The following is a 15072-nucleotide window of genomic DNA, read 5'->3' on the forward strand; positions in this document are numbered from 1 at the left end:
CTGCTGATAATTTCTGTCAAAAGCAAGGGGAGAACCAAAGAGCAGCTGTGTGGATAACATACACCAGCTGTGAGACAGTATTTGTGTGTGGGAAGCCTGTAAGTGGAAGGGGGACTTCCTGCTGTAATTTAGGTATTAGGTGATATTTATTTAGGTATAAGGTAACAAATGTATTTATTGTGTTCAAGCTACTTTCTTGGATGGTGACAAAAGCTGGTGGGATCAAAGAAAACATGTCTGACTGGGGAAAGTTGGTGACAAAAATAACCCAAGGTAAACCCTGATTGATTTTTCCAGCTCCTGGGAAACTGTATGAGGTGAAGCTGGTGGCATTCAATAAGCATGAAGATGGCTACGCGGCTGTTTGGAAGGGCAAAACAGAAAAGGCACCTGTGACAGCAGTAGGTGAGAAGTGCCCTTCAATTGTTGTCTGTCTCTTCTGCTTGGCACATGGCTTCAGAGGAGGGGTAAGAGGGGTAACAGAAGATGAATTTCAAAAAGGACAATACCAAAATAGGGAAGGTCATAACATAAGGGAACTTCCTTTGACAGTCATTGCAAAATGCATTGGAGGAATTTGGAAGGAGAGAAAGGAGCAAAATATCCCCCTTCTCATTAGGGTTGTTCTTCTACTGGTGTGAGTGACACTGCTGTCATGTACATCTCCACTTCTCTTTTTGTGCTGCACCGTAGATCCCCCTGTGCAGAAGGGGCCTCCGCTGCCTCCAGTCCAAGTCTATGCAGAGTCCAACAGCTCAACCTCCATATGGCTCCGCTGGAAGAAACCTGACTTCACAACAGTCAAAATAGTCAACTACACTGTGCGCTTCAGCCCCTGGGGCCTGAAAAACGCCTCTCTTGTGACGTACTACACCAGGTAAAGAGGGGTGCCAAGGGTTCATCTGCCATGTGTTGTTCATGGCAGGAATGAACATGGGGCAGGAGGAAGCTGCATGGAATTTCCAGAACTTAGCAAAATCCTGGATGTTTCATATGCTTGGAATATCTGCTGTGGTCACAGATAATGTTCAGAACTGCTGAGATGTGGCAGTTCTTGGGACTTGTCTTGACTTGAATACCAAGGAATTGTTTACTGGTCTCTGCATCTTTTATTGCTGTGGTTGGACCTTACACACTTGTTAACAACCGGATACAATTACGCATTCACGATTTGTGAGATGGTCCTCACAAATTTGGTCTACAAATTGCTAGAGTTTAAACAGTTTTAATAGTTTGGGCATGTATTGTACATCTGAATACTCATGTCCATTTTTAGTCTCTAACCAGGCTGTTTTCACCTTTTCCCTGCAAGTACATCAGAAATGGTCTTGGAGACTGGGAACTGCTTTACTCTGTCCCTGGGAGCTGAGTGTTCTTGCATTCACATCGCTGCAGGAGCTTTAGGTGGAAAATCAAATACTGTCAGAGTTAGGATGATCTCTTAGAGTGTTCCTGTTGAGGTGTCAAGGTGACATGGGAGAACCCTCAGGTGTTCATGGCCTCATGCTGTGTCCTCTCTCTCCAGCTCAGATGAAGACATTCTCATTAGTGGGCTGAAGCCCTACACCAGGTATGAGTTTGCTGTGCAGTCCAATGGTGTTGGCATTGATGGGCCCTTCGGCAGCGTGGTGGAACGCTTCACCCTGCCTGACCGTGAGTGTTTATGGGAACCAAATCCTCATTTCTCCTGGCTTTCCTTGGGTCTCTATCAGATCTCTCCTAATGTGCCCCTGAGAGATGTGATCTTAGACTCTGTCTAAGTTCTGATGGCCTTGAGTACATGCTGGGAGGCCCTCTGGGGGCAAATGCTCTACTCCTCTTCTGCCGCTCAGGCTGGGTCTTTATTTGTCTCTGCCAGGCCCCTCCACTCCTCCGTCTGACCTGCGGCTGCACCCTCTCAACCCCTATGCTGTTCAGGTGCACTGGTGCCCACCTGTGGAGCCCAATGGCATCATTGTGGAGTATCTCATCCTGTACAATGCCAACAATACGCAGCCAGATGACATGTGGACCTTGCTGACACGAGAAGGTGAGCCTCTTCCAGGTACCGTAACACCCCAGAGTCCTCCTGCCTCCTCCCCTGCCTCTGTAGCCCTGGTTGCTCAGTCCTGCTGCCTTGATTTCTGCCTCACTTTGAGCACAGACAAGTATTCAAGAGCTCATCCTGCCAGTTTTCTTGAAGCATATGCTGGGCCCGGTCATAGCGGAGAGTCCAGGGACATGGCTACTGAGAGACAGGAAATCATACATGTCTGGGGCTGAAATAGCCATTATCATCCAGGAAATATCCCACAGATACAGGCTGGCAGCCAGTTATTCCTAGAGAAACATGTGCCAGCAGCATCTGTATTGTCGGATCTGTAAGCAGAAAGTTCATTATTACTGAAGAGGTGTATGAAATGCACAAAAATGTCACAAAATCCCTCACTTCTGAGGATCCAGCAATTCCACAGCTGCTTTGCTGCAGCATCTGAATACTCTTGAAACAGCACATTTTAAACCTCTTTTGGTTTGCTTTTGGTCAGGAAACATCTTCAGCACTGAAGTGCATGGCCTGGAAAGTGATACCAGGTACTTCTTCAAGATGGGAGCAAAGACAGTGGTGGGATCCGGTCCCTATTCCAACGTTAAGGATGTGCACACCCTCCGGGAGAAGCTGTCTGGTATGAATTCCACCCTTACCCCAGGTCAGGGCATTGGGGAGACGGTCACAGCAGTGACATTTCTGTTTGCCAAGCAATTGCCTGGTGCCTGTAGGATGTGAGATAGGATTCTCTGCAGGGCAGTGCAGAGGATCACAGCAGAGCCCTCAGATGTGCAGATTCAGAACCCATCCCACAGCCAAACTTCATCTCTTCCCCATCCTGATTCATCTGGAAGGGCACGTGCAACCCGCATCTTGCTGTAGCGTGACATTAATGAATATGCATAGATGCCAGTTTGCTTTAAGTTGCTCTAAATTGCCACTGCCAAGGAATCTTACTGGTTTTTGCGTATAGAATCAGAACCATAGAACAGTTGGGTTAGAAGGACCTTTTAAACCTGTTTGTTTTAGTACAGCTGGTGCTTCTCTGAACATGAGAAACTTTGTACCTTCTTCCCGCTAGCAGCTGAAATAATGTGGCTGTCCTTCCTTGCCCTCCTAGATGTCCTGGATATCCACTCTGTGACGGGGATCATCGTGGGAGTGTGCCTGGGGCTGCTCTGCATTCTCTTCTGCATGTGCGCCAGCTTCCGCAACAGCAAGCACAGGTGGGTGTCACCTCAGGTAAAGGAAGCTGCTGTGGAAGGAGACAAAAACACTGTGAGCTGTATGCCCTGTTCAGCTGGGCTGCTTGGCATGCAGTGTAGGACACAGTTAATGCACAACTTGGATCTGTGGATGGATAAGGAGCATATTTAGTATAATTTTTTCACTGATTTATTTTCTCAGTAGTTTCTCTTCAAATTGCATTCTTAGACTAGTAGGGGTTTTTTTTAGAGAAAGAAAATGCCCAAGAAAATGGAAGAACCAGTTTATTACCTGTGTCTGTTAGTGTGGGTAGTATTTTGCTTCTGAGATTGCACAGCTCTAAGGATGTTTGGAAATGGTTTGTTAACTTCCAGCTGAGAAAATGATGAAAAACTTCCCAGTGAATGACAGGCTGGTTTAAGGAAGATTGGACGCAGCCCAAAGCCCCCTGCTATCCCAGGGGTCTGAATCCAGCCACAAGCATTTGGAAAGACCATGAGCAGAAAACAGCTTAGTTGTTCAGATGAGCTTTGAGCTCACAGCAGATTTCAGGACTAGGAACAAGCAGCTTCTGAAGTCTCATCCTAATGTGGCCACTGAACTTTTCTGTCCTGTTGCATCTCTAACCTGTAAAGCAGAGGTGACAGGAGTGACACAGCTCCCCATGGGCCAGGGTTGGTAAGCACCTGCTCCTGCTGGAACTCAGGGTGTCTCCTGCCCTTGGGGTTTGCTGGCAAAGGGAGAGCTTTGCATCCCACAGTGGGATTTGTCTGAGTTTTGGCATTAGCCAAGGTGGTGCAGAGATATATCTGCAGTGAAAGGTGTTCGAGTGGGATGTGGATAAAGAATATCCCCAGGAGTGGCAGGGCAGGGCTTGTGCCTAGTCGCTTCCACAAGGACCAGCTGAGATGTCAACTCTTGCTCGTTTTCCCTCAGGGAGGCCCTACCAGGCGTGGATTCCCAGGCTGCTGGCAACCACACATACTACCACCGGAGCAGGCAAGGGGTGGCCTCTCCCAGTGCCACCTTGGACTCACATGAGCTCGAGTCCCTCATGTCCCCGCTCCCGGAGGATGCGCCCTTGCCCCTGGGGGACATCACAGAGCTGACAGAAGTGCACAGCCTCATCCACAAGAGCCTCCCTGAGGACATCGTTCATGGGAAGAGGAAGGTAAGGACCCATGCACGTGGTGACGGGGTTTCCACCCTTGGCCAGAGCCTTTGTTTGGTGTGTGGCTGCTGGGAATCCTGTCCTGGCTCTGCAGTGTCAGCAGTCTTGGCTGCAGGCTGGTGCTAGGCAGTCACACATTTCTTCTCTCTGTAGAACTTGACTGGGTCAGCCTTGGCTGTTGGATATAATTTGGGATCCCTGTGCCATCTACCACCCCTTTCCATCTCGTGGGACAGTGACCCCTCAATCTGAGAAGCTGCTGCCAGACTTGGTGCTGCAGAAAGCTGTGGTATTCCTGTTGCTGTGGTGTGTGGATGGTGGGAGGAAGTGTGAGGTCTAGAGCAGACACATGGCCATCCAGGATTCTCTTTTGCTTGGACTAAAAGGAGCTGTCTCCATAAATAGTGTGATCACTGGAATACTCTTGAAGATAAACAAGAAGTGAAATTGTGGGGGTTTTGTGAACCTTATTTTTTGAAGTAGTCTTTTCCTGCCCTGCTTGGTTTGTGTGACACTGCATTGTCTTTCATTCCTCCCTGTCTGTTTCCTCTTTCAAGCTTGCCTGAAACATATCATTCCATTAGGGAACCTTTAATTGGCCTAATTTAGTTAATCAGTTTATGTCTCTCTTTGTAGCCCTGGGAGAGCATGTAAAGTAATTAGGAGGTTCAGTAAAACAAATGCATTGTGAGCATGTGGGATTTCACATATGCATCAATGATGTGCTCGTGTGTCACTGGAGGGAAGGTGAGTTCAGGTACCTGGCTGACCACGGGCCCTGTCCGTGCTGCTAGAGGCAGTGCAGATGTGATCTTTTGGAAACACAAAGTCTTCTGCTGCCTTTAGTAGCTTGTGAGCTGAAGCCATCCCGTGCCTGTGGCCATCCCTGCATGCTGTGGCAGATCAGCGCTCAGCTGAAGGAGAGGCTGTTTGTTTGCAGCCAAGCCACATCTATGGATTTTGGTGGAATGTGGCTGCCTGTCTGGATCCAAGCCAAAGAGTGTGAGGAATTTCCTACGGCTCTTTCAGTTAAATAAGGAACAAATGTTTTCAGTGATGGGGACTTACCCCTGAGAACAGGTCAGGGTCAGAGGAAGTTCCCTTCTTTGTGAGGCCTTTCTGGAGGCAGCATATCCAGATCTCTCTTCCAGAGCAGCAATCCTGCCTGTAAGGGCTTACACCAAGAGTTGTATATGTGCAAAGCAGGGGCTGGAGAGGACAGTGCCAAGGCCTGGCCCCTCGAGGCTCAGCCTGAGAACTTGGGGCCCTCATAGTGGGCAGTGCCCAGCAGCAGAGTTACAGTCACAGACCAAAGCTTTGGGGAGACAGACAATTCTGGCTGTAGGGTCTCCATAATTGGATGGGGAAAGGCCATTGAGAGATAAATTCACTGAGGATTTTTTTTTTTTTTTTAAATGGATGTGGATTGGGAAGCAAGGGTCACTGGGAAGCAGCCACCCGGGGAGCAGCGTTGTCATCCATGCCGACCAGGAGGGTGACCTGGCAGGTGGAGGAGATCGAGTGGTGGTCGGGAGCAACAGGCTGTTGTTGCTGGGAGCGGGCACTGGAGGGAGATGTACTCCCACGCAGGAGACCCTGCTCCCTGCACTGCCCCGTTCCTGCTGGAAGTGCCACCTGAGCACCATCACTTCCTCTCTGTACTCTGATGTGTATAATCAAGTGTGAAAGGAATATGACCTTTATGCTGCAGTGGCTAAGAGGCTCCATGTCTGGCTGGTGATGTGATGTTACCTGGCTGGGCAGGTCTCAGGTACGTGGCCAGAGTGGTGCACACATACCTGGTGCCCAGTGTGGATGTAAATCAAGTTAGGAGCAGTTGTGAATGTGTGCATCTCCCTACTTATACACAAAATGCCACTAGTCGAGGCTGTGGAGTAGGTGTGGGTGTCCTGTGTGCTGCAAATAGCTTCCCCCAGAATCCACTGAAGCTGGAAACCCCCAGGGACCCTGCCTGGAACAGAGTGTTGTGGGAGCTTTGCACCCTGCAGTGACCAGCTGCCTTTGTTGCCTTCTCTTTTCTTCTCTCATGCTGTGTGAAGTTGGGGCTGTGAAAACCCACGGCAAGGAATGCAAGAGAGCCACAGGAAGGAGAAAATCATAGTGGAAGGCAATTCCTGTCCAGCCTGGCAAGGGGAAGCTCCCCAGGGTGTTCTAGGTCAGATACTGTGACTTGAAGTCCTATTCACTGAAGAGAGGGAATGAGAAATGTCTCAAGGATCCCTTTTGTTTAGCAGCATATCATGTCGCCACAGAGCTGGGGATGTTGGCTGGGACAGACCCTTGGGCTGAAGCTGCTGCCACTGCAGGGCAGGTTTGTGTAGCTGTGGCCTCCAGTTGCCTGCTTGTCCCTCTGTCCTCAGGTTACGCTCCTGAAACCTGGTTTGTGTCGGCTGGTTGGCACTTGCGTTGGCTGCTCTGTGCCTGCAGGCTGTTCCCGTGCTGACTCATTACTTATCATTCCATGGATTATTCTTCATTGCTTTTATTCTTGTGGCAGCCTGAGGTTCCAGTTGAGATTGGAGGCTCCATGTTAGATGCAAAGAAGGGACTGTCCTCATGCCATATGGAGTCAGAAGTGACTGAATGTCATTCTGTAGGTGTGGGGACTGGAGAACAGACTGAGGGCAGGAAATCTTGAAAACCCTGAGATTGGAACTGATTTCTGCAAAGAATTGTGGGCAAGGGTTGCAAGATATCCCCTTGATCATTTTCAGGTCAAGATATCAGTTCCTTTGAACTTAGGGCTGTGATTCCTCTTGAGCTGTTACACACAGTGCTGGAGGTGCAGGACGGTGCAAGTGGAAGGTGGGACAGTCCCAGAGGAACCTCCTGGCCCAGCTGTCCCTGCCTGCAGGACAGCAAGGTGCTACTGCAGCCAAGGTGTTGGCACGGGACCCCTCTGCACGGCCACAGCACCATTAGGCAGTAGTACACTTGGCCATTCAGTGGTCCATTTTCCTTCCTTTATGTAAGTTTCCAGTGGTTGCACACAAGGATTTCCAAATACACTGACAAGTGATTTTCCTCTCTTACTCTCTTCCCCTTGCAAGCACCCCCCGGACTGATGCCCTCAGTAGCCCCATTATAAATGACACTGTCGTGCATAGGCTGTGGTGATGCAGCTCTGTCTCCTCTGACAGATGGACTGAGGATGATAAAATGGCTCTGCTCCAGACATCTCTGTCACTGCTGCTTGTGGGCCAAACAATTTAAAGGGTGGGGGAGAATGTTAAAAAGCATCTGCTTTCCATGGAAGACTTCAGCTTTTCATTGAATGAAGCCAAACCCAAGCATTTTGGCTTGGAAATGTTTGCTGTTGGGCTTCTTTTGAGCTGGAGCCTTCCTTGCTTGCTGCCCTGCTCCTTCTGTGTGGGCCTCCTTCCCACAGAACTGCATTTCCCACAAAGCATCCCCGTGACTCGGAGAGCAGAAGCTGTAACACATCAGGGAACTTGGATTTACCCGGGTTGTTTGTCAGTTTTGTGTTGAAATTTTTCTGCGTGGAAAAGAAGTCCCAATGTTTTCAGAGAAGCCTCAGACAAGAGCTGTGCTCCTGGTGACAGTGAGCAGAGACTTCTTTATCTGCTGGGGAGAGGTCTGTGTTGTGTTGCATCCCAGCTGTGGGCAGGGATGTTGCTGTGTTTGCGTGACACGGAGCTTTCCCACTCCCACCCACTGCTGTTCAGCGACGAATCCCTTCTCTCTGCTGTACCACTCTCAAAAGCTGGGCACATTTGAAATGTCCCCAGCTTCATTTTGCACAGGGCTTCAAGCTACTTTAAATAACCATCCTCAAAAAACAGGGAAGATTTCAAGTTGGACTTTTGCTGTGTGTTCATTCTCAGCTCATATATTTGCATCAAATCATGACTTGTCACTGAGAAGGTAACATGATCTAGGCACGTTTTTACCAGTCGGAGTTTCTGTAAAAAGGCTAAAATGAAAAGCCTTGTTTGCTTTGATGAGGATTTAGCTGTAATGGAAATGTCTTTTATTGGAAGATGTTTTTATTAGTTTTCATTCTTGTGTTTGCAGGGAACCAACAAAGAGATTTTCCCCCCTTTAAATTAGTATTAGACTGACACTCCTTGCTCCTTGCCTTCAATACTCTGTTGCAAAAACCAAGAGAACATTTCCTTCCTTCAGCCACCCACTAGCTCCCCTTGAGTAAAAAGAAATACTATCATTTCTTACACCAAAAAATGCTACTTAAAAAAGCAGCAGAGCTTTCAGGCACACAGGATTTCTTCAGGTCTGTGATGAAAACAGTCCTAGAGTTAATTGCTGCTGCCCAGCCTTGGAGACTAAACTCCAAGAGGGATTTGTCTTTTGCTTTTTTTTCCCCCTCTCAAACATAATGTGCTCGAACAACATGTGGGACACAGGCCATGTTGTGTGGCTGATGGTTTTTTCTGTTTGTTGAAAGTTGCAAACTGGTACAAAACAAGTTTGTTCTTCGTTGCAGCCAATTTCAGCCAGAGCTGAACAGGCTGTTCCCAGAGTCATCAAAACCTATGTAAACATGGCAGATTGACATTTCCGCTAACAGATGGTCCATGGGGGATTGCAGTAGAGCTGCCTGTTTCTTTCCACTTTTTTTGGTATTCACAAGATGCCTGCAAGAAGGTTTTCGAGTTTGCTCTGTGTGTGTGTCTGCATATGATGCTCGGATCTCTCTGATGGCAAATATGCATGCAGGCATCTCTAACAGGACACACATTTGGTGCATGTGTGCAGATTTGTGTAGGTTCAGTGCTGAAATTTGCTCAGTATTTGCTCAGTAACGTATGTTCCTTGGAAGAGGCACAGAAGCCATCAGTCAGGGATGTAGCTGCAGAAAGCCTTTCAGATGGCAGCAGAAGCAAATTGAACACGCTCCTTGAGCACTCGCATGTGGAGATATTCCTTATTGTGAGCTCTCTCTGATCGCTTGGTTGATTTCTCGCTATTAAAGCGTAGTTTAATGGTTGTCCACTTAGAAACAGAGCAATTAGGGAAGGCTTTTGACTCAGAATATATTGTTGAGGATTGCAGAGAGAGAAATGGAAAAGACACTGCCTCAAGCATCCACATCTAAATTAGCAAATGCTTGATAGTCACAGCACTGGGCTTGGACATCACTGTTCTGCAGGGTGTTGGCATATCAATGAGGTCTTTCACTATTTGTTTGCTAAAAATTTGCTCCTGAGGCAGCAGCAAAGCTCCTGTGACTTGGAGGTGGTGCTGGGATGTAACATAGCTCTGCCTTCCACAAGGTGTTGAGCCATTTGGGTGCCTGGGTGAGGGTGGACAGAGGGCTTGGGAGCAACTCCGGCTGCCCTTCAGCACACACGCAAGCGCTTCGGTGTCCTTCTGCCAGCCCTGGCAGCACAAGGTACCATTTGCTTCTTGCTAAATAGCTGACTTAGGAATGCCTGGCTCACATACAACATCTGGTCCTGTATTTCTACCTAATTTTCAGCCAGATGGACCGAGACACAAGGAGGTCAAATGACTCACCCAAGGTCAGGCTGATGTCAGAAATCTCCTCGCTGTCTCGGCTGGACTTGCACTACGTTAGCAGTTATTGGAATAGATTTGGCCTAAGGAGCAGCCACATATGCAGAGCAGGATCCTGGGCTTCTCCTGCTGGCAGTGAGCAGTTGAGGGTCAGTGGGTTTGAATAGACATCCAGTGTATCTTCACCCTACACAGCCATTGTGCTCACACCACCAGTATTCTGTGTGCATGTGTGCACTCACTGTTGTCAGATCAGGATTTTCTCCCCTTCTTCTTTGCATCAGCCTCTCTTTTACCCACACAACATGTAACATCTGTGGAACAAGGCCAGAGATAATGGGCCTGTGTGGTCCTTAAATCTGAGTGTGTGTGTATGTGTAGATGTATGTGAATACTAGCAAGGCTCAGCTCAGGTACATGCAGGACAGCCCAGTAAAATCAAAACCTGGAAAGAGAGTACTTTTCTGCCTGTGAACTAGTAGTCTGAGCTGTTAAATAACTTCAGCTCTTAAAGACACACATTTCCCATACACAGAGGTGTGCATTCAACAGTTTATTGCAAGGGGAAGCTGAAAGAACCCAGAACAAATTGCGTTCAGCCCATATAATTTAATTAGATCTACAAACAAGGTAACACTGGTTGCCCAGGGGATTTAAAGCTGAGCTAAGAATTGCTTGGTGGTCTGTTACAAAAAAAAAAAAAATTAAAAAAAAATTAAGGCCCCCAGTTTTGTGCCTCTGTGTTGATGGGGAATGGCAGAGTGTTTTCCCAAGTCCTGGCTTGGTGCAGGAGCTCTTGTCTGTGCTGCAGAGCGAGTGGTTTAGCAGAATCTCCAGCTCTTACTGGAGCACACAAGGCAATGCCCACAGGTGAGGATCCTTCTCCATGCTGTGGAGCATTGCTTGTGCTGAAGCAAAGACTCTGGTATTCAGCTCCAGATTTCCCTGTCCCTTCCCAGCTCAGTGGTATTTTTCAGTAGGCTCGTTCTGCTCTGGGCTGTTGCAGCTTTGCAGGGAGCTGATTCCAGTGGACCTCTAAATGATATCTGTGCTATGATATACCTGTTGGCCTCACAATTTGAGAATCAGTGGAAAGCCCCTTATGCAACCAGTTGTGAACCATCTGGCATCTTTTATCCCTGTGCTCTGCATCAGCCCATGTAACAGCAATAAACCCAGTTCTAAGGCAGTGACTGTGTGAGTCCACTGCAGAGCATTTTTATTTTGATGCTATCAGAAGTGTCCTCCACGTTTATGGTATTTTCCCCACTTGCACTTTGCTTTTTCAAGCTGCTTCTCATTTCAGATGTATGAGGATAAGAATCTGTGTCTGTGATAACTGGATCTTTTCTCCTCCCACTTTTCCCCTGCAGTCTTCATGGAATAAATCAGCCAACCAGGCCTGGACCAACAGCATCACCAGATACGGGGACACCATCACCAAAGAGCCTCTCTCTGCTGTCAATGGGTCACTGAGGCTCCCTTCCAGCGCAGGGCAGAAGCTTCTCTTACAAGCCCTGGTTTATGATGCTGTGATGGTGGGTGTCTTTGTTGACTTGTGTGTTCTGATGTGGGTTTTCCATTTATGTCTCCATCTCCCTTTCTCCTTTTTGCAGCCCCTTTTTTGTGGGCTTGTTCTTCTGGGGTCAGAAGCTCGGTTGTCAGCAGGGTCGTGGCAGTCCTGGTTCTTGAGGATCTGGAGCCAGACACCAGCAGTCTGCTTGGAGTCTTTGCTGTGGCTGTGCAGCAATCAGCCCGAGTGAGTTAGGAGCTGCAGTGCTCAGCACAGTCATTAAGATCTACAGCATGCTTTCCTGACAGAGGGATTGCATTTTTGGCTGTAAAAGGAGTCAAAGATCAAGGGTTGATTTAAACTCCCTTCTCCAAATAGGACAGAGCAATCTTCACTGCACTTGTGTTCTTTATGTGGGTGCATAGGCTGGGAGGAAATCCTATTTCTGATATTGCATCATTGGAATAAATATGCACTCCTGTGTTTGGGAGAGTGTACAAGGATTGGGATGTTTTAGCAAAGCAAGCTGACACCTGCTCAGGCTGACTGTGTACCAGAAGATTTCTTTGGTTATTCTTTTAAAAAATTCATTCACCCCCCCAGCAAATACTTCTAAGTAACCTACCTATGTTTCCTTCCTAGACAGTGGTGTGAAAATCAATTATACACACGATGTAATTAAAATTGTGGATAGAGTTAAGACAGTGTTTTACAGCCCAATAACAGGGCAGCATTTACAGCACAGCTTACCCATCAGAGTTTGTCAACAAAAGAGAAAAGTGTTAAAATATGTAAATGATGCTCAAAATTGGCTTCAATGGAAAGCGCAAATTACACAGGAGATATCACTTCCATACTCTGAATTGTCTTCTTGCTGCTACATCACACTCAGCCCAGAATCTGAGCGTTGACTGCCTAGAGAGCTCTTTGTGAGCTTCTACAATAATTTGTCTGTTAAATTATTAAGTGATAATCTCACAAAATGACCTGCTTGTCAGCCAGATTTGTGGAGATCTGTAGCCCAAACTCCATTTAAGCACTGCAGAGCAGAACTTACTGTTTTCTTTCTGAATTAAAGTGCTTGAAATTACACACACTTTTGCAGGCTGTGACCAGGGCTTTAACAAACACACACTTTGTGATATGTAGCCAAAATTAAATGAGGACAGTGAAGGGAGCCCTGGTATCTATCTCAGAAGCCAGTTTCCTACAGTGATGCCCACTCAGCCTCTAGAAATCTGGCCCTTAATATGGAAACAGACTGGTGAGATTTGAAAATTGTGGTCTTTGACAGAGGCTTGGAGGAGTGGTTGCCCCATCCTGCCAAGAAACTGTGAGCAAATCACTTCACTCCCTTGGGACTTGCTTTCTCAAACGTAAAATAGAAATAATGATTCTGAGGTGATTTGAGTTGCTTGTTAAGACTTAAGCCCTGAGAAACATATCAAGATAATGCTTAATAGAGGCATGTGTACATCCCATTGCACTCAGTGGGATTAAAAATAAATATATTTCAGTGCTTGGTTTGGTCACCGCCTCAATTATCTGAATTTCACTTACTTTACCTTTTTTTTTTTTTTTTATTTTCCTAATTTCCCCCGTGTTTGATAACAGAATGAGGCAAAGAAAAGCCACCTGCCAGCCAGCCTCCACCAAGTAGAGGCAGACGTCATTGTCCATTCTGATTTTTCAGCCTCTGACAGAGACTATGACTCCAAGCTGCACACCCTGGAGAGTGAAGAGACAGAAATCGAGGACCAGGAGCCTGAAGAGCTCCCCTTGGGAGAGCTGGCTCTTCCCATCTTTCCCAGTTCCCAGCAGGACACTGGCCAAGTGTTGGTAGACTGCATGGACAATTTGGAGACTCAGGCCCAGGCTGAGCTGCTCTGTACCGACACAAAGACTGACAAACCAGGGGCTGTTTGCACCCATGGGCTCACCAATGGCTTCCACAGGCATGGGGAAAGTCTGGATTCAGTGGAGAGTGGAGGTTTGGACTCCATCCAAGAAGGCAGGGGTGAGATGCAGCCAGGCAAGTGCCAGTTGCTATCCACGGCGCCTGAGGAGGCCCTGCTCTGTAGTAACTCTGGTTTAACCAGTCCGTCCTCAGCATCTGAGAACATGGTACATGTCCACAATCACAAAGAGTGAACTGATCTGATTTTAATCACAGCAGAGCTGAAGCACAAGGAGGGCCTGTCCCTGTGAGGTGCTGCCTGCCCTCGGCTTGCTGACCCCAGCAGGAGCTGGGCAGGTGCAGCATCTCATCAGAGGAGGGCTTGGACCTGTCAGCTCTACAGAGGCCTTCAGGAAGCCAGGTGGGTTGGTAAGGGCCTGTCTTCTTCCCGCTAAAGCTGATGAGGAACTGGGTGTTGGTGGGAGCAGGACTGAGCCGTCTGCCGAAGTCTGGTGTGGAACCACAATGGAACAGAGCCTTCTGCGCTAGGCTGGGGCTATCACTTCACCAGAGCCCTCGAGGTGACTGGCAAGATGTCGTTTAATGCTGGGAAGTGGCGAAGTGCACCGAGCGATCCTTCTCAACTGCCTCTTCCTTGGAGAGTGCCCAGGCATTGCCGACTGCCTGGCAGCATCGGGATGGATTCTGACACAAGAGTCCCGGGAGGGGGCGGAAGCCCTGGAAACAAAGGCAGTGAGCTGTAAGCACCAGCCTTTTCTGCCCTCCCGTGGTTAGAAGGATTACCAGGCTCTCTGTGTGCACTACCGCAGTAACTACTACTAGCAGGCTGATGTAGTGGCCTTTTATTACACACTCTACGAGTGCCTCTAGCAACTTGTACTATATAGAACCTTCTGCAGCGTCTGGGTCGTTTTACCAACCTGGGCTTTGTTTTATGTCGGTTCTTGTACCTAATATTTTAGGTACACATCTGTCCTTTTAATGTACAACATGTATTTTTATTTCCTTGGAACATCTTTATATTATTTAATTTTATAGAGTGAAATAGTGTGTGGTATAGAGTAGCATTTTTACTACGTCTCTCTTTCCTTATTTTTTCCTCCCTAACAACACAACTACCTCATGTCTGTTGGAGAAAAAAAAAAAAAAGAAGCAGATCTACTCATTTGTTATAGTCCATTATAGGTTTTAACTTATTCTTATACTGCCTTTTTCTAAAGAACATGTTTGCACTGGTTGTTGACTCTTCTTTAACACATAGTGCTACAGATCTGATGTCTCTCTTGCTTTGTTTCTTTGACACCTTCCCTACAGCCAGAGAGTTAGGTTGTGTCTCTCTGTAGGACTGTTTTGCAGCAGCTGCCAAAGGAGACTGCTTTAGCTGGCAGGATGTCGATCCATCTTTCCTCAACAAGCTTATACTAACAAAGAGAAAGAAGAACCAGCAATTGCAAAAGTAACTTGTGGTATTGGGGCCATGTATTTCTTTTCTCTTTTTTTGGGTGCCCGTGTGGAGACATCTCAGATGGTTTTGATTTACAGAGAGCAGCTCAGCCTTCTGTAAGCAGTGGACTTGCTGAAAGCTTTGGATGAGCAAGTGAAGTTTTCCAGTCACTTCTGATAGACCTGGCTGAAGTGCTTTTGGGTGGATTTTTTTCTGAAGAGCAGAGCACCACAAGAGCTTTAAAATGAAAATTCAATCTTTGGTCTCATACTAG

At 47.5% G+C, this 15072-nt stretch overlaps 1 protein-coding gene across 4 annotated transcripts in view; it reads left to right on the plus strand.

Annotated features, from left to right (window-relative positions):
• IGDCC4 (immunoglobulin superfamily DCC subclass member 4) overlaps positions 1-14503 on the plus strand; it is a 56273-nt gene extending 41770 nt beyond the window's left edge. For all 4 annotated transcript variants that reach the window (XM_017736299.1, XM_017736300.1, XM_017736307.1 and 1 more), the window contains 9 exons: positions 298-405; positions 694-877; positions 1526-1653; positions 1859-2029; positions 2526-2663; positions 3147-3252; positions 4169-4403; positions 11297-11461; positions 13051-14503. In XM_017736299.1, coding sequence (XP_017591788.1) covers positions 298-405; positions 694-877; positions 1526-1653; positions 1859-2029; positions 2526-2663; positions 3147-3252; positions 4169-4403; positions 11297-11461; positions 13051-13587 — 1772 coding nt within the window. In that variant the 3' untranslated portion in view covers positions 13588-14503. The remainder of the gene's footprint in view (positions 1-297; positions 406-693; positions 878-1525; positions 1654-1858; positions 2030-2525; positions 2664-3146; positions 3253-4168; positions 4404-11296; positions 11462-13050) is intronic.
• Positions 14504-15072: the final 569 nt, after the last annotated feature.

Source organism: Corvus brachyrhynchos, unplaced genomic scaffold (genome assembly GCF_000691975.1).
Source record: "Corvus brachyrhynchos isolate BGI_N302 unplaced genomic scaffold, ASM69197v1 scaffold200, whole genome shotgun sequence".
Classification (NCBI taxonomy): domain Eukaryota; kingdom Metazoa; phylum Chordata; class Aves; order Passeriformes; family Corvidae; genus Corvus; species Corvus brachyrhynchos.